The sequence below is a fragment of the Cetorhinus maximus genome, chromosome 38, assembly GCF_964194155.1.
Source record: "Cetorhinus maximus chromosome 38, sCetMax3.hap1.1, whole genome shotgun sequence".
Classification (NCBI taxonomy): Eukaryota; Metazoa; Chordata; class Chondrichthyes; order Lamniformes; family Cetorhinidae; genus Cetorhinus; species Cetorhinus maximus.
The window spans coordinates 5,064,063-5,083,742 of NC_135916.1; the positions used below are offsets into that span (position 1 = coordinate 5,064,063).

Sequence of the window (19,680 nt, forward strand, 5' to 3'; positions counted from 1 at the left end):
ACCTCAAATACATCTCCCCTGAGCTAGTTCCAGCGCTTCTCACCCTGCTGTTCAATTCTAGGCCTGGCCCCTAACCCCCTCCGAATCTGTGTAACCTCCTCCACCTCATAGAAATCCCATCCTCCTCTTCATATCCCTCCATGGCCCCTTCAATTCCCATCCTCCTGTTGAAATCGGTCCCTCACCCCCTCCCTCCCTATCTCAACTCCTCCAATACCTACAATTCTCATCCTCCTGTTCAAATTCCTCCCTCGCCCCCTCCCTCCCTATCTCTGTAACCTCCTCCAGCCCCTACAATTCTCATCCTCCTGTTCAAATCCCTCCCTCACCCCCTCCCTCCCTATCTCTGTAACCTCCTCCAGTCCCTACAATTCTAATCTTCCTGTTCAAATACCTCCCTCACCTCCTCCCTCCCTACCTCTGTAACCTCCTCCAACCTCTACATTTCTCATCTTCCTGTTCAAATCCCTCCCTCACCCCCTCCCTCCCCATGTCTGTAACCCCCTCCAGCTCCTACAATTCTCATCCTTCTGTTTAAATCCCTCCATGGACCCTCGCCCCCCCTCCCTCCATATCTCTGAAACCTCCTCCAGCCCCTATAATTCTCATCCTCTTGTTCAAATCCCTCCCTCACCCCCTCCCTCCCTATCTCTGTAACCTCCTCCAGCCCAGACAATTCCCATCCTCCTATTCAAATGCCTCAATGCCCCTCATGCCCTCCCTCCCTCTCTCTGTAACCCCCTCCAGCCCCTACAATGCTCATCCTCCTGTTCGATTCCCTCCATGGACCATCACCCCCACCCTCCTTAGCACTGGAACCTCCTCCAGCCCCTACAATTCTCATCCTCCTGTTCAAATCCCTCCATGGCCCCTCAACTCCTCCCTCCCTGTCCCTGTAACCTCCTCCAGCCCCTACAATTCTCATCCTCCTGTTCAAATCCCTCCATGGCCCCTCAACCCCTCCCTCCCTGTCCCTGTAACCTCCTCCAGCCTCTACAATTCTCATCCTCCTGCTCAAATTCCCCCCCGCCCTTTCCCCCCCACATTCTTATATCGGTAACATAGAGACCCTCCTCCAATTATCTGTAAACGGTTCATCACCTCAGTGTCTGTTCAGTTACAGGGACATTCCCCAGGGAGCCAAGGTGCCTGGAGATCCGCTCTTGGGTGTTGCTCCAGAGGGATGCCAATTCGACATGCCAATACAGGTGCCATACAGCCCTCTGCTGCTCACCTCTTCATCCCAAAGAGATGCTGAACAGACCCGGGGATACCCGGTGTAGCTGCAGCTCCCCACTCGGTCCCTTTCACCAAGAGGAGGGCGGTGTTTGGAGATGGGAGCAAGTGGTTTACAAGCCTAGGGGAGGTCCAGATGAAGGGCTGGTGAGGGCAGCTTGGTACCTCCCAGCATGTGACAGCGCTTCCCCATCACAGAACCACAACCCCGGGCACTTCCCTGCTCTGCGGAGCTTAGTAACACCATTCGTCAGTTTGCTTTCCACCCTCTTTGATTAACATATCACTTCCTTCATCACGTCACATCCAGGCCACTTTATCCGATATCACAACACCTGAGCCGTCTCATCATTAGTCCTGGGCCTCAACCAGAGAAAGAGGCAGCAGGAGATTGCTTCCCAATGCCTGTGTATGGTCTGAACACCATTCTCCAGATGGCAGCTACCTCCAGCCTGCTGCTGATCAGTAAGTCTCTCTTCGTTTCAGCATTTAGTTCACACAACAGCAGGGGCAGGGAAGTTATGTGTTTACTTCACTTTAAGATCTTGATGAAGAAAGGTTGAAATGGGGAAGTTCAAACTCAATGATAACATTATATATTTTTAAATGCTGCAAATCCAATTATGCTTCATTATTTTTTTAACCTTTTTGAAGTGATCTGGGATGCTAAAGCTGTTGAATTGTAATTCAAGTCTCCCCTGCTCAATTCTTTGCTTATAACTCCAGCTCTCCAGCTCACTCCAATTTCTGAGGCTCTGGCCCTCAGCCTCGATTTTAAACTTCATCTTTGGGCTCAACTCGCCCTCTTTAACTTTCAGCTCCTTCAATTCCCTGCCACCCGTCCCTTTCCTAACTTGTTCCTGGACACCTCACCCTCACCACCTCCCGGTGTTCACTGACCCACACTGGCAACATCTCGATTCTCGATTTCTCATCCTCCTGTTCAAATCACTACCTTACCCCCTCCATCCCTATCCCTGTAACCTCCTCCAGCCCCTACAATTCTCATCCGCCTGTTCAAGTCCCTCCCTCACCCCCTCCCTCCCTCTCTCTGTAACCTCCTCCAGCCCCTACAATTCTCATCCTCCTGTTCAAATCCCTCCATCACCCCTTCCCTCCCTATCTCTGTAACCTCCTCCAGCCCCTACAATTCTCATCCTCCTGTTCAAATCCCTCTCTCGCCCCCTCCCTCCCTATCTCTGTAACCTCCTCCAACCCCTACAATTCTCATCCTCCTGTTCAAATCCCTCCCTCAGCCCCTCCCTCCCTATCTCTGTTACCTCCTCCAGCCTCTACAATTCCCATCCTCCTGTTCAAATCCTTCCCTCGCTCCCTCCCTCCTTATCTCTGTATCCCCTTCCAGCCCCTACAATTCTCACCCTCCTGTTCAAATCCCTCCCTCACCCCCTCCCTCCCTATCTCTGTAACCTCCTCCAGCTCCTACAATTCTCATCCTCCTGTTCAAATCCCTCTCTCACCCCCTCCCTCCCTATCCCTGTAACCTCCTCCAGCCCCTACAATTCTCATCCTCCTGTTCAAATCCCTCCCTTACCCCCTCCCTCCCTATCCCTGTAACCTCCTCCAGCCCCTACAATTCTCATCCTCCTGTTCAAATCCCTCCCTCACCCCCTCCCTCCCTATCTCTGTAACCTCCTCCAGTCCCTACAATTCTCATCCTCCTGTTCAAATCCCCTCCCTCACCCCCTCCCTCCCTATCTCTGTAACCTCCTCCAGCCCCTACAATTCTCATCCTCTTGTTCAAATCCCTCCCTCAGCCCCTCCCTCCCTATCTCTGTATTCTCCTCCAGCCCCTACAATTCTCATCCTCCTGTTCAAATCCCTCCCTCACCCCCTCCCTCCCTATCTCTGTAACCTCCTCCAGCCCCTACAAATCTCATTCTCCTGTTCAAATCCCTCCCTCACCCCCTCCCTCCCTATCTCTGTCAGGACAACTGGCCAGGCACTGGTTAAGCAATGGCCTGGGCTGATCATTGGGAAAGGCTGATTACGCTGTTGAATTTCACTGTCGCAATTTTTCAGTCAGTCTGTCAATGTTGAATCAGAAGCTACCATAAGATTACAACATGACACACGTGGTTATGTGTAACGAGCAAGAGCTGACACTTATCCTCCAAATAAGATCATAAGAGTTAAGAAATAGCAACAGGAAAAGGACATCTAAAATTGTTCTACCTGCCCTGATGGTGGCTTTAGCCTCAATGTCCTAAATCTATGACCTCATTCCCACTGACACCATCGTCAATCCTGTTCAACTCAGTGTGAAACAGATTCATTAACGCGGCCTCTACTGCTCTCTGGGGGTAAGAAAGAAGTCCAAACAATCAAGCCCTTCCACAGGGATCCCCTCACCAGGGTCCCCTCACCAGGGTCCCCTCACCGGTATCCCCACACCAGGATCCCCTCATCAGGATCCCCTCACCAGGATCCCCTCACCAGGTTCCCTCACCAGGATCCCCTCGCCGGGATCCCCTCACCAGGGTCCCCTCACCAGGTTCCCTCACTGGGATCCCCTCACCAGGATCCCCTCACCAGGGTCACCCCACTGGGATCCCCTCACCAGGATCCCCTCACCAGGTTCCCTCACCAGGTCCCCTCACCAGGATCCCCTCACCGGGATCCCCTCACCAGGGTCCCCTCACCAGGTTCCCTCACTGGGATCCCCTCACCAGGATCTCCTCACCAGGTTCCCTCACCAGGTCCCCTCACCAGTTCCCCTCACCAGGTTCCCTCACCAGGTCCCCCTCACCAGGTTCCCTCACCAGGTCCCTTCACCAGGTCCCCTCACCAGGATCCCTTCACCAGGTCCCCTCACCAGGTTCCCTCACCAGGTCCCCTCACCAGGTCCCCTCACCAGGTCCCTTCACCAGGTCCCCTCACCAGGTTCCCTCACCAGGTCCCCTCACCAGGTCTCCTCACCAGGTTCCATCGCCAATGTTTAATGTTTATTCTGAGAGACAGCGCAGCCCACAGAGCAGCCCTGGTACTGCACTGGTGGCGCTGGCCTGGATTGCGTCACAGTGGGGCACAAGCCCTCGGCCTTCTGTACCCCCCCCCCCCCCCCCCCCCCACCGTTCCTATTCAGCGGACATTCGGGTTCCTTCCAGGGTCAATCCGCACAATTTCACTACAAGGGGACCGAGCAGAGGCACTCAAAGATCAGAAGATCAGAGGCTGATGCAGCGCAGTGGGAGGCCATTTTTGCCCTTGTGCATGGACTGGCACTTTTTTTTAAACCTTCATTTGAGGGGTGTGGACCTTGCTGGCCGGGCCCAGCGTATATGGCCCATTCCTGATTGCCCCTTGAGAAGGTGGTGGGTGAGCTGCCTTCTTGAACCGCTGCAGTCCGTGTGGGGCAAGACTAATGTCATTAATCTCAATTCCCATGTCCCCCTCACATTTAACGTTTAATAATTATCCACAAACCCTTTAGAAAGTCACTGTTGAACTTGCTTCCAAAGTTCATTCAGGCAGCCGCTTACAGCCCGCAACAAGTTATTGCGCAAGAAAGGCTTCCCCTTTCCCCATCCCCCGAATACCCCCACCCCCTCACCCCGCCCCCCCCCCCCCCCCCCCCCCTTAGCATACAGGGCTACGGACTAAGTGCTGGAAAACAGGATTAGAATAGATAGGTGGTTGATGGTCAGCCCGGACAGGATGGGCCGAAGGGCCTGTTGCTGTGCTGTATCACTCTATGACTCTCTGCTCCTTTGGCGAATTATTTCAATCTGTGTGCACTCTGATTCAATCGAAATCCTTGTGTAGCGAGTTTTGAATACAGTGCTCGAGCTGATGGTGCCTTCACTGATTTGTTGTCTTGCAGTGACGTCGCTCGGAGTTGGGAGTGGTGAGTGTCACAGATACCCTGAAGTGTTCGTCCCAGTGCTTACCTGCGCCGCAGAATGAGAGGAATTGCTGTCACTTGTGAAGTACAGACTCAGGCTTGGAGAGAACATAGATTCTAGTCAAATCATTATACATCATTAATGCTCACTGATAATCCGTGATAGATCCAACTATAACGGATGCTGCTATATTACTGTTATATATATATACTGAAGAAGAGTCATATGTACTCGAAACATTAACTCTGTTTCTCTCTCCACGGATGCTGTCAGACCTGATGAGCTTTTCCAGCATTTTCTGGTTTTGCCGGAGAGAAAAAAGAACAGAAAATGGTGGGAAAAACTCAGCAGGTCTGACAGCATCCGTGGAGAGAGAGGAACAGAGTTAATGTTTCGAGTACATATGACTCTTCTTCAGAGCTGAAGAGAAGAGGAAATGAGTTGCGATTTATATTATTAAAGAGGGGGTGGGGCAGGTGAAGCTGAATAGAAGCCCAGTGATAGGAGGGGGGGATTGACAAAGGGGACGTGGACAAAAGGACAAAGGGAGCGTTAATGGGAGTGTTAAGGATTAAAGGCGGTGCTGATAGTGGCGTTAAGGTAAGAAAGCAGAATGTGATCACAACAGAAGAGGGGTAAGCGCTCTGAAAAGAATAAGTATCACGTGGCCCTTGTGGGGAGTTGGGTGGGTGAAGGGACGGCGTTGGGGTAAAAAAGAGAGAACATTGGCTGCAAAGGTGGGTGGTGGATAAAAAGGGGATAACACAATGAATAAATGAATAATAATATAAATCATAAAAATAGAAATAAGTAGATAAAAAGCGAATTAATAAAAACAGATTTCTAAAACAGGTGGGTTAAAAGTTGGGTTAACTATGAAACAGATTTAGGGGACTTTGGCAAATTGCTTGTGTATTTAATCTCCTATATTTCGACTGGGCCCTGTATTCACTAGAGTTTAGAAGAATGAGAGGGGATCTGATTGAAAAGTATAACATTCTAAGAGGAGCTGGACAGACTGGATGCAGGGAGGATGTTTCTCCTAAATGGATAGTCTAGAACCAGGGGCCACAGTCTCAGGATACGGGTCAGACCATTTAGGACTGAGATGAGGAAACACTTCTTCACTCAAGAGGGTGATCAACCTGTGGGATCCTATACAAAGGAATTCTGTGGAGGCCGGGTCACCGAGTATATTCAAGAAATAAATTGATAACATTTTAAATTTTAGCGCCGTCAGGGGGCATGGAGATAAAGCGGGAATGTGGCGTTGAGTTGGAGGATCAGCCATGATCACATTGAATGGCGGAGCAGGCTCGAGGGGCCGAATGGCCTCCTCCTGTTCCTAGTTTCTCTGTGCCAATGTATTTAAAGGGGGTGATAAAGGGCTGTTGGTGGTTCTGCTTATATGTCTGACGTATTGTTTGCTCTTCAGTTGACTTGCCCAAGCCCATCCTGTCGATGGATCCACCATCGAGCGTTATTCTGCCAGGAGAGGAATTTTCCCTCACCTGTCACTTCCCCTTCACCGACTGCCACGGCGATTTTTATCGAAACGAGGAACTGACGAAAGGGACCTTCTTTGGGAAGAACTACACCGTCGTCATTCATGTCCGTCAAGACACAACCTGGAAAGGCCGTGAGAGCTACAAGTGCAACTATAGGAAGTACTTCAGTGATACCAAGACCTGGTCACGTTCAGGGTTCAGTGAGCTGGTGCACTTCACAGTGACAGGTAAGGGGGGCCCTTATTGATCAAGCCACACGGAGAATCATGCACATTTGTGACACAGGGAGTGCTCACTCAGTCCAAACTGGCTGCTTGAAAGAGGTTTCCAATTATTGCCTATCCCACCCACCACACCCACATGCTGCTCTTTCCCAAGTGCCCGTTTTTTTTTATCAGTTTTCAAAGATATGCCCGGTTCCCTATTTTGAAAGTTCCTATTGAATCTTTCCCTCACTCACCAGGGTCCATTAAGCCAGTGCCTTCCAGGTCACAGGAACCAACTGTATGGAAAAAAACACCTTCCTCCTCATCTCTGGCTCTTCCATGACTCAGACCTGCTTGTCGCTTGCCATTTCAACACGCCATCCTGCCCTCACGCCCACATGTCCATCCTTGGCCTGCTGCATTGTTCCAGTGAAGCACCAACGCAAACTGGAGGAACAGCACCTCATCTTCCGACTAGGCACTTTACAGCCTTCCGGGCTTAACATTGGCTCCAACTACTTCAGACCATAAACCGTCTCCTCCATCCTCACCCGCTTTTTCTAATTCTCTTTTTTTCATCGTTCGTTTTTTAATTTTTTTATCCACTTATTTTCATTTTTATTCATTTATCCGTGGTTTTATCCCCTTTTTAATCCCCCTCTTCTACCCCATGTTCTCTGATCTCTTTACCACGCCGGTATCCCAGAGGGACCATGGCATTGGAGCTCCTCTGCCCCAACCCCCAGGGTGTCCTGTTCTCCCCCTCGCTCAGTTTTCGATGTCCACAGCAGCCCTCAATCGCCCGCGTGTGATCTATTTATGACAGATGAGCTTCCGAAGCCCACAGTCTCGATGGAGCCGGCCTCTGGAGTGGTCACAGTGGGGGAACGAGTCCGGATTAAGTGCTCCGCCAGCTACCCAAGCCACATCTCCCGCTTGTACCGAACACATCACGAGACGCCCATTGATACACAGAATGTTTCAGGCTCCGATTGGTCAGTCAACTTCACCATCACAGAGGCCGACACAAAGGACAGTGGACAATACAACTGTACCTTCGAGAGATCGGTCTCTGGGAAAGAATATGTGTCGCCGCCTAGTGACTCCCTGGATTTAACTGTGAAAGGTGAGCCCTGTTTTATTTAGGGACCTATGTCCCACTATTCTGGCCACATAGGGGTGGTTGATTCCGTAATAGCTTCAGAGTGATTCAAGCTGAATTGATCTGTTACCATCTTCCCCGTCAGTATCTCTACCCTTACTTTCTAGTGACAGACCATTCAACGCCCAACTCTCCAAACAAAATGTGACAGTGTGTTCGCATTTCATACACAGCGCCTTGGGTCTGGAGGCTCCTTAAAACTGTTACCCCGACTCCCTACAGCTGTTACCCCGACTCCCTACACCTGTTATCCCGACTCCCTACAGCTGTTACCCCGACTCCCTACAGCTGTTACCAGACTCCCTACAGCTGTTACCCGGACTATCTACAGCTGTTACCCCAACTCCCTACACCTGTTACCCCAACTCCCTACACCTGTTACCCCGACTCCCTACAGCTGTTACCCCAACTCCCTACAGCTGTTACCCCAAATCCCTACAGCTGTTACCCCGACTCCCTACAGCTGTTACCCCGGCTCCCTACACCTGTTACACCGACAACCTACAGCTGTTACCCCGACTATCTACAGCTGTTACCCTGACTCCCTACATCTGTTACCCCGACTCCCTACAGCTTTTACCCCGACTCCCTACAGCTGTTACCCCGACTCCCTACAGCTGTTACCCCGACTCCCTACAGCTGTTATCCCGACTCCCTACAGCTGTTACCCCGAATCCCTACAGCTGTTATCCCGACTCCCTACAGCTGTTACACAGACTCCCTACAGCTGTTACCCCGACTCCCTACACCTGTTACCCCGACTCCCTACAGCTGTTACCCCGACTCCCTACACCTGTTACCCCGACTCCCTACACCTGTTACCCCGACTCCCTACAGCTGTTACCCCGACTCCATACACCTGTTACCCCGACTCCCTACAGCTGTTACCCCGACTCCCTGCATCAGTTACCCCGACTCCCTACACCTGTTACCCCGACTCCCTAAAGCTGTTACCCCAACTCCGTACAGCTGTTACCCTGACTCCCTACATCTGTTACCCCAACTCCCTACAGCTGTTATCCAGACTCCCTACAGCTGTTACCCCGACTCCCTACATCAGTTATCCCGACTCCCTACAGCTGTTACCCCAACTACCTACAGCTGTTATCTCCATTACATAAACAGCTTGTCTCAGGAATGGGTCCCCCAGCTCCCCCAACCACTCCCCCCCCCTCTCCCCCCGCCACCACCCCCCTCCCCCACTCCCTTATCCCAGCCCCTGGTCACTCCAGGCCCCACAATGTGCCCTCTGGAATGGGTTTTCCAAACTCTGGGCCTGATGGCAGATGGGTCTCTCCATAACTTGTTGCCTCCTCAGGGGAGATCCATCACCTGACCGTGGCTTTTCATCCTGGCATTCTGCCCATTCTCTACCTTTCAGTATCCGAGCTGTCCCTGTTCACCCAAACAGGTAAAGAGACTCCCCCCATCATTCACCCCTTTACCTAACACAGCCTGGGGGAATGGCAGCTGGGTTACCTGACTAATCTCATAAGTCCTAAACCATATTATTAAACCCTTGGCCAACCTGCTTAACATCCTGTAATTATACGTATGACGCTTGCAACCCAATCAAACTCAGAGGCTGCAGTTTTAAGGATGGATGCATTTTGTAGGGCAGGGATCAATCAATGTTCGTTACACTGCTTCCTGGGATGGGAGGCTGTGCTAAGAGGAGAGATGTAGTAGAGATGGGGCCTTGGCTTCTTACAGTCAGAAGGATGAGAGGGGATCTGATTGAAATGTAGGCACTGCTGTGAGGGGGTTTTGACAGTGTCGATTCTGAGAGGCTGTTCTCCACCTCCCCCACACCCGCCTCCATCCCGGCGGAAGGGTCCGGAACGAGAGCGATAGGGATAGCGGGGCCGCAATCTCAGGATAAAGCTTCGGCCCATTTCAGCCTCACCTCACCAGAAATGTATTCTCCCTGAGGGCCATGAATCCTTGGAATACACTGCCCCAGAGAGATGTGGATGGCCACTTATTGAGTACACTCGACATTCGGAGCCGTGGATTTTAGGCTCCTAAGGGAGGGCTCGTGCTTCTCGCTTCATCCCAACAGACAGCACATCCGACAGTGCAGCACTCCCTCAGGATTGGCCCCCGTGGGGGGAGCGTCAGCCTGGATTATGGAGCTCAAATCCTAGAGTAGAGACATCTACCTCCGACAGTGCAGCACTCCCTCAGTACTGGCACCGGGGGGGGGGGAGTGTCAGCCTGGATTGTGGAGCTCAAATCCTAGAGTATATACATCTACCTCCGACAGTGCAGCACTCCCTCAGTACTGGCACCGGGAGGGGGGGTAGTGTCGGCCTGGATTATGGAGCTCAAATCCTAGAGTATATACATCTCCCTCCGACAGTGCAGCACTCCCTCAGTACTGGCACCGGGGGGAGTGTGGATCCATTTAATGGTGATCAGGTTCTGCTGACGATATTGGACTACCAGGCACTCAGCACGATAATCGACTAAATACAATAATCTGCTTTTCTCACATTCCATCAGTGCATAACTCAGGGGACTCCCTCAGTGTGTTGTAAGGTATTAAGTTTCAGTCTGTTCCATTTCAGATACACTCCCTGTGCCCCACCTTATTGTGGAGCCACCCTCCGGCGTGGTCGGCCGAGGGGTCCCCTTTGGACTGAAGTGCACGGGGTCAATCCTCCGATCTGGTGGCCGCTTCTACTTCTACGGAGATGGTGAGAGGGAGTGGGCCGTGGACGTGGGTGGATTTGTCCAGTCTGCCTCCCGCACTGTCAATGGGACGGGTACAACTGGGACAGCGAATTACACCTGTGGCTACGCGAGAATAGTAAAGGAGACAGTGTACCCCTCACCCCGCAGTGAACCGGTACAGGTTACCGTGAGAGGTAACGTACAATTAATGAACATCGAATATCAATGTTGCTGGTTAACTGGGAAGCATGGAGGACTGTCTGAAGGACATTTGTGGGAGTTCAAAATGACCCAGAGGTGTTACTGGAATGGGGCTGAGGGAGGGGTGGGGTGCAAGTGGGAAGTGAATTCCAAGGCAGTGCAGTGTGTGAAGTGACATATTTTGGTAGGAAGGACATGGAATTGGATACATGCTTCAAGAGGGCCAAAGATTGCTTGCAGCTGGGGTAAAGAGCATTGGTGGAGTGTGGGGTGGTGGGGTGGGGTGGGGTAGGATGGATGAATTGACTCGCTCTTTCAGAGGGACAGCAGACTTGATGGGCCGAATGAGCTGCCCCAGTTAGAGAAGGCATTGACATTCAAGCCCCTCTGCCCTTAGCAGTTGAATAGCAGCGCTGTCACTCGGCCAGCGTTCCGGAGACCAGTCAGGCGCTAGCGGCCCGGGTGCCAACCCCACCATGGTCGGTGGTAAAATTTGAATTCAGTAAACGTCTGGGAGTGTGAGAATTGTAGGGGCTGGTGGAGGTGACAGAGATAGGGAGGGAGGGGGTGAGGGAGGGATTTGAACAGGAGGATGAGGATTGTAGGGGCTGGAGGAGGTTACAGAAATAGGGAGGTAGGGAGGGAGGATTTGAACAGGAGGATGGGAATTATAGGGGCTGGAGGAGGTTACAGAGATAGGGAGGGAGCGGGTGAGGGAGGGATTTGAACAGGAGGATGGGAATTGTAGGGGCTGGAGGAGGTTACAGAGATAGGGAGGGAATGGGTGAGGGAGGGATTTGAACAGGAGGATGAGAATTGTAGGGGCTGGAGGTTGATAGAGAGATAGGGAGGGAGGGGTTGAGGGAGGGATTTGAACAGGAGGATGAGAATTGTAGGGGCTGGAGGATTTTTTTTTTTTTTTTGTAAAAATATACTTTATTCATAAAATATCTTCAATCACATTCCAAACCATTTCAAAAACAACATTACAAGGGTACAATCCAGGTTAAACTTTTACAAAATGTATCACCAGGTGCATCAGTACAAACAATATTACAATCATTTACAGCCTTTCATTTTGATCTGTACAGCCCGAGGGGCTCTAAACAGTTCCCAGTCTCTCGGTGCGCTGTGGTAGAAAGGTCTTAGACAGCGACCCTTCCCCATTGCGCCTTTGCGGCAGCTGCCCCAAGCTTTAGTGCGTCCCTCAGCACGTAGTCCTGGACTTTGGATTGTGCCAGTCCGCAACAATCGGTCGGGGACAACTCTTTGTGCTGGAAGACCAACAAGTTTCGGGCAGACCAAAGCGCGTCTTTCACGTAGGGGCTGGAGGATGATAGAGAGATAGGCAGGGAGGGGAATGAGGGGTCGTGGAGGTATTTGAAACAGAGGATGCTATTTTATAGTCCCTGGAGCAGGTTTCAGAGATAGGGAGTGAGGGGGAAGTGAGGATCTGAACAGGAGGGTGAGAATTGTAGGTACTGGAGGAGGTTCTAGAGATAGGGAGGGAAGGAGGGGGACAAGGAGGAGAGGTCTCACTAGTCTTGCTCGAGTGGAGTGTGAACAACATGTTAATGATCTCCTCTTTTCACAACCTCCTAGGTGACAATGTAATAGACCATGTATCTGTAATCCGTTTTGGCCTTCTCGTCTTGGTCCTCGTTGGGATTGGGATTATCCTGGGAATCGAGTTTAACCAGTGCAAGTCAAAGAAGGATGTTGATGGTATGTTTGGAGACATTTTCAATCGCTACAATATTTCGTGTTAGACTATAGAGAGTTAGGAAGCCATCTCACTTCGTCCACCATGTTATCAAAAGATATATTTCAAAACAAAATGTTGCTGATAATGTGACTGGCGGCTGTCAGGATGCTAGAAGCACAGGGGCCAGTTAGATATTCATCTCCCAGACAACCGTCCACATTACCTCTCCCCAAAATATGTGCTGAGCAGGCAAACAAATCCTGTTAGAAACTCCTCCTGTTTAAACGCTGTCATCACAGACCCACTTATTGCGTCGCTTTGCCTATTGGTTTACTCCCAATCGGGGTGGGGGGTGGGGGGGAGTTCAGTCCCATTCGAACAGCAATTCCTGCCGGCGGAATTGGCCCATTAATACTGAATAAACTGTTAGAGGGAGATAATCTAACCAAATGTGGCTATGGGTTTTAACACTTTTTTGAGGCAAAACCAATTTAACCCCAATCTGAGGAAATCAGGGACCAATTAAAAGGCTGACCCTTAAAGGGAAACTGCAAGGAGGAAAGACTAAATTCAAAAGGAAATTTACGGACATCACACCAACATGTGACCAAAGGGGACGATTAAGCAGCCCAGCCCCCGGCAGGTCTCACTGAACACGGAAGGGCCACGAGTTGTAAATGCATAAAGGACTGTAGTATAATTAATATGGTGATTGATAGGATGAAGACGTTGCCTGTGATTCACCAAAGATCAAGTTTTGCAGACCTTTCTTTTTTTGCAATCCTACATCACGACATGTTTGACACAGAAATCTCGCTCGCCTGATCCAATGGTAACAACGTTGCTTTGGCATAGGCGACTTCAACAGTGCCAATCGGTTGTGGTTGTTGGAGGTCAGTCATCTCAGCTCCGGGACATCACTGCAGGAGTTCCTCAGGGTTAGTGTCCTCGGCCCAACCATCTTCAGCTGCTTCATCAATGACCTTCCTTCCATCATAAGGTCAGAAGTGGGGATGTTCGCTGATGATTGCACAATGTTCAGCACCATTCACGACTCCTCAGAACCTGAAGCAGCCCCGTGTCCAAATGTAGCAAGACCTGGACAATATCAAGGCTTGGGCTGACGAGTGGCAAGTAACATTCGCGCCACACAAGTGTCAGACAATGGACATCTCCAACAAGAGAGAATCCAACCATCACTCCTTGATGTTCAATGGCATTACCCACTGAATCCCCCCACTTTCAACATCCTGGGGTTTACCATTGACCAGAAACTGAACTGGGACCAGCCATATAAATACTGTGGCTACAAGAGCAGGTCAGAGGCTAGGAATCGAGTGACAAATAACTCACTTCCTGACTCCCCAAACCCTGTCCACCATACACAAGGCACAAGTCTGGACTGTGATGGAATACTCCCCACTTGCCTGGATGAGTGCAGCTCCAACATCACTCTAGAAGCTCGACACCATCCAGAGCAAAGCAGCCGCGCTTGATCGGCACCCCATCCACAAACATTCACTCCCTCCACCACCGATGCTCTGTAGCAGCAGTGTATGTACAGTCTACAAGATGCATTGCAGGAATTCACCAAGGCTCCTGAGACAGCACCTTCCAAACCCATGACCACTACCATCTAGAAGGACAAGGGCTGCAGGACGATGGGAAAACCACCACTTGGAAATTCCTCTCTAAGTCACTGACCACCCTGACTTGGAAATATGTCAGCCGTTCCTTCACTGTAGCTGGGCCAAAATCCTGGAACTCCCTCCCTAACAGCACTGTGGGTGTACCTACACCACATGGACAAAATCCTGGAACTCCCTCCCTAACAGCGCCGTGTGTGTACCTACACCACACGGACAAAATCCTGGAACTCCCTTCCTAACAGCGCCATGTGTACCTACACCACAGGGACAAAATCCTGGAACTCCCTCCCTAACAGCGCCGTGTGTGTACCTACACCACACGGACAAAATCCTGGAACTCCCTCCCTAACAGCACTGTGGGCGTACCTACACCACACGGACAAAATCCTGGAACTCCCTTCCTAACAGCACTGTGGGCGTACCTACACACAGGGACTGCAGCGGATCAAGAAATCAGCTCACCCCCACCTTCTCAAGGGAACTAGGGATGGGATATAAACGCTGGCCCAGCCATAGAAGCTGACATCCCTTGAATGAATAAAAAAAAGAGCAGCATTTATATCCAACGTTCGTTTCTGTAGGTAATTTCGCCAGAAGGGAACGGCCTGTCATTTTGGGAAACAGGAGCTGTAAAGGAAAAGCCCGCACATACAAATGTGTTAATAATCCTAGAACGTGATTAGTGACATTGCCTGTAGTCAGTCGATGAAGACAAACAGTTTGTGCATCTGACACAAACTGATTGGGCCAGGGAAGGAGCTCAGAATCTCATTTCACCTCGCGACCAATGGCCGCATCTACCTCACATCACCGACAATTTAAAACGGAAAAGGGAAACCACTATCTTCCTCTCAGGCGCCGCAAAACTTCAAACAAATATCTGAGTCCAAAGCGAGTGAAATGGAAATTAGCTTCTTTTTCGAACTAGACAACTTTCAGTATAATGTAGCTATACAGCCCATCCATGTCATGGCGATTCTCAATGGCAGTGCATCACTTGCCACACCAGCATTGTTGCTAACCTTTCATTCTCTTTCCTTGCCAGGCTGTGTTGTGAATGAAATATGTGCTGAGGTAACGGTCAATGAAGAGACTGCAGTGTGAGCCTATTACATTTCAGATACCCTATCACTAATTTTAACAAAGGAGTGATTATGATGAGACCAAACCACGACAACTACGCCTCAGCCCTCCCTATGCCAAAGGAACTGAATGTGTTATTTCGGGTTCATTTTCGAACTGCTTGTTTCAAACTGTTATTTGTCTTCACTAATTCTTAGAGCAACCAGTAGAGGGTGGATCAGTAAAGGTGAGTGTCTAATTCTTAGAGCATCCAGTAGAGGGTGGGTCAGTAAAGGAGTGTGTGTAATTCTTAGAGCATCCAGTAGAGGGTGGATCAGTAAAGGTGTGTGTGTAATTCTTAGAACATCCAGTAGAGGGTGGATTAGTAAAGGAGTGTGTGTAATTCTTAGAGCATCCAGTAGAGGGTGGATCAGTAAAGTAGTGTGTGTAATTCTTAGAGCATCCAGTAGAGGGTGGGTCAGTAAAGGTGAGTGTGTAATTCTTAGAGCATCCAATAGAGGGTAGGTCAGTAAAGGTGAGTGTGTAATTCTTAGAGCATCCAGTAGAGGGTGGATCAGTAAAGGTGTGTGTGTAATTCTTAGAGCATCCAGCAGAGGGTGGGTCAGTAAAGGAGTGTGTGTAATTCTTAGAGCATCCAGTAGGGGGTGGGTCAGTAAAGGTGAGTGGGGGAAACCAGAGCTGCATTGCAGATTGATATAATATCTGTGTTTTAACCCTATACCTGGGGAAATTTGCACCAGTGTCTCCTTTGTGTCCTGCCCTTGTTAACCTGATTACTATTGAAAGTGACCTGTTAACCTGTACCTATGGAATCCGCTGCTCCTGTTGTACACTTTACCAATGATCTCCAACTTTATATTGTAAATGCTGTAAGTGTCTGATGAATGGAATCACTTATTGTCTAACAGTTCAGTTTGTAATATTGCAGCGAATGAAGTCAGTGAAATACAACCTATTGCTGTCAGCGTCTTTATCCCATTGTGCGAAATCGCCAGATTCAACTTTTCAAATCAGGAATGAAACACAGCTTGATATCCACGGGAGAGACTCTGTTATCAAACACCCCGAGTGGGCAGAATGGAGAAAGGTCCCAACTGTAAGAAAGTCTGGAGTCCTGTGTAAATATCTTCTAAATGCTGCTGGACTCCAATGCATCCTGGAATGAGCTGTTGTGTTGCAGCTCCCTGTTTAATCTGAAAGGCAAAGTGAGATCCCAGAGGATCAGGATTAGTGCTATGAGTGTTGGCACAGAGAGAATCGAGCGAAGGTGTTTAACTACATTGGCCCTCACAGACCTGAACTGTGAGCACACAGCTTGGTTTGAGTGGGAGATTGGGAGGTGAGAGAATCAATGCAGAAATGAAACTCAGAAGTCACTCTCTTCAAAGCTGGGAGCTGAGTGGGGCTGTTACTCATTGAATCCATGGCAAAGCCTGCAGGAGATCTGGGATATCGTTGTGCAGTGTTGTCAGTCTGGTCTCTGTAACACACATGCTTCAGAGAATGTTTGATATGAAAATGAGAATTGTAAATCTAGTCAATGTGCAATTATATTGAAGTCCCTCAGAATGCCCCACACACAGTGGATTGTAAGAGAGTGAACTGTATTGCACTTTATGTCAATGTGGGTGCCATGTAATGTACCCTCAAAGATTTCCTGAATAAAGTGTATTCTTTGGAAAGCTAATTGCACAGTTTCCAGCCTTGTTGCTGTACAGCACAGGAGTGGATATTTCTCTCAGTGTATGTGTGTGTGTCTGTATGTGTGTGTGTGTGTGTCTCTGTGTGTGAGTGTGTGTGTGTGTGTGTGTGTCTCTGTGTGTCTGTGTGTGTGTGTCTGTGTGTGTGTGCGAGTGTGTGTGTGTGTGTCTCTGTGTGTGAGTGTGTGTGCCTCTGTGCATCTGTGTGTGTGTGTGAGTCTGTGTGTGTGTATGTGTGTCTCTGTGTGTGTGTTTGCGAGTGTGTCTGTGTCTCTGTGTGTCTGTGTGTGTGCCTCTGTGTGTGTGTGTGTGTGTCTGTGTGTGTGTGCGAGTGTGTGTGTGTGTGTGTGTCTTTGTGTGTGTGTGTGTGTGTGTCTGTGTGTCTCTGTGTGCCTCTGTGTGCCTCTGTGTGTCTGTGTGTGTGTGTGTGTGAGTGTGTGTGTGTGTGTGTGTGTCACTGTGTGTCTGTGTGTGTGAGTGTGTCTGTGTCTCTGTGTGTCTGTGTGTGTGAGTGTGTGTGTGTGTGTCTCTGTGTGTCTGTGTGTGTGTGTTTGGGCGCCTGGGTACAGCCCAGAGAGAACAGGGCCCTCGGGGATCAGGCTGGGCAGAAACCAGTGCCGCTGGGTCCAGAGCAGTTTGGTGAAGACACATGGCAGGATTTTACCTGTCCTGTTTCCCCATCTAATCTCACAGCTGCTCCACTTTAATTCTTTCCCCCTCCCCAGCTCCTTGTGTTCAATGTTCTCTGTGTGTAAACTCCTGCCAGCCCTGATCTCAGATCCCTGCCCTGACACATTAAACCTGTCGCAGTCTCATTGGCACCGATAAGGTTTGAGCTAGAAAGAGCTGCACTCAGGGTGTCCAATGGGTACAGGGCTGGTCTGGTAAAGATGAAGTGTAATTGGAAATGTAGTCAGTAACACACACTATGGGAAGACAGTGATGAAGTTTGACTCTTATGAAATGTAATACAGCAGCGGGTGCTGGGCAAACTCGACCTGGTTTACTTCAGTAGGAACGAGTTGTGGGAGGGAATGTTCCAGAGCTGCTATCTGCTGAATTTCAAGTTGCAATCTCTCTCAGCTCCATTCTTCCTGAGGTATGAGGCTGGTGTGGAGGGTGGGGTGGGGGAAAGGGAGAGAGAGAGACAGACAGACAGACAGAGAGAGAGAGAAATTGCCCTGGATTAAACCATTTCCCTGGTGCCCCCCCACCCCCGCAGTCACACAGAGATCCCTGTTGGTTTGTGCCACAACTGGGGGTAGGTGTGTCTCAGGTGTCGATAGCTGAAAGCTGGTTGGATGGGGGAGGTTTGGGAGGGGTGGAGTGTTTGAATGGCAGATATGGGAGTATAAAAGATCTGGAGCAGCCATTGCTCTTTCTCCTGACCATGCGACATTGGGTGAGTAACGGTGTCTGTGTTAGGTTACTATATATCTCTGTCTTTGTGTTTGTGTGTGTGTGTCTGAACCAAGTCCCAGCTGTGATCTTTTAAACCCCCCACCCAGCCCAAACCCCAGGGTCTCTCCTCCCCACCATGGGAGAGGAGATGGAAGGAGTGTGAGTCCATCAAGGGAACTCGGGACCTGTGGATTGGTGAGTATCAAACTCTTTAATTTCTCCCCTTACCTTTTTCTGCCTCTCACTCTCTCTCTCTGTTTCTCTCTCTCTGCCACACTCTCTCTCTCTGTCTCTCTCTCTCTAACACACACTCTCTCTCTGTCTCTGTTTCTCTCTCTCTCTCTGTGTCTCTCTGCCACACTCTCTCTCTCTGCCACACTCTCTCTGCATGTCTGATCCTCCATAACCCTCTCTGTGTCTGACTCTATATACCCCTCGCTTTCTCATCTTATGCGAGTCTTTCTCTGTCCCTCGTTTTCTATCACTTTGTGCCTCTATATGTTTCTCGCTCTCTCTTTTCCCTCTCTCTCCCACTCCCCTCTGTCTTATCCCTGGGTCCCTTTCCCCTCTGTCTCTCTTTTTCTATCACTATTCTATCGCTATTCTGTCTCTTTATTCTGTGTCTTTATTCTGTCTCCTTTCTCTGTGTCTTTATTCTGTCTCCTTTCTCTGTGTCTTTATTCTGTCTCCTTTTTCTGTCTCTATCCTTTCGCTTTTCTGTCTCTTCACTGTCTCCCCCTGCAAATTTCACCCCCCCCACAAATTTCTCCCCCCCTGCAAATTCCACCCCCGCAAATTTCTCCCCCACTGCAAATTAACCCCCAAATCTCTCCCCCCGGCGCAAATTTTCCCCCCACAATATTTCCCCCCGCAAATTTCTCCCCCCCGCAATTTTGGCCACCGCAAACTTTTCCCCCTGCAATTTCACCCCCGCAAATTTTCACCACACAATATTTCCCCTCGCAAATTTCCCCCCCCGCAATTTCGCCCCACCGCAAATTTTCCCCCCACAATATTTCCCCCCGCAAATTCCCCCCCCCCACCAATCCCCCCCCAAATTTCTCCCCCCCGCAATTTTGGCCCCCGCAAATTTTCCCCCCCGCAATTTACCCCCCCTCACAATTCCAACCCCCTCAAACTTTCCCCCCACAATATTTCCCCCCGCAAATTTCCCCCCAAATTTCTCCCCCCTGCAATTTACCCCCCCGGACATTTCAACCCCCCACAAATTTCTCCCCCCCACAAATTCCCCCCCAAATTTCTCCCCCCTACAAATTTCCCCCACAAATT

The 19,680-nt window shown here is 50.1% G+C and overlaps 1 protein-coding gene across 2 annotated transcripts in view; it reads left to right on the plus strand.

The window, feature by feature from the left end:
* Positions 1 to 15,344, plus strand: part of LOC144672517 (osteoclast-associated immunoglobulin-like receptor) — a 298,334-nt gene extending 282,990 nt beyond the window's left edge. For both annotated transcript variants that reach the window (XM_078534360.1, XM_078534361.1), the window contains exons 3-7: positions 6,535 to 6,834; positions 7,640 to 7,939; positions 10,546 to 10,845; positions 12,455 to 12,577; positions 15,252 to 15,344. In XM_078534360.1, the coding sequence (XP_078390486.1) occupies positions 6,535 to 6,834; positions 7,640 to 7,939; positions 10,546 to 10,845; positions 12,455 to 12,577; positions 15,252 to 15,310 (1,082 nt within the window). In that variant the 3' untranslated portion in view covers positions 15,311 to 15,344. The remainder of the gene's footprint in view (positions 1 to 6,534; positions 6,835 to 7,639; positions 7,940 to 10,545; positions 10,846 to 12,454; positions 12,578 to 15,251) is intronic.
* The last annotated feature ends 4,336 nt before the right edge of the window (positions 15,345 to 19,680 follow it).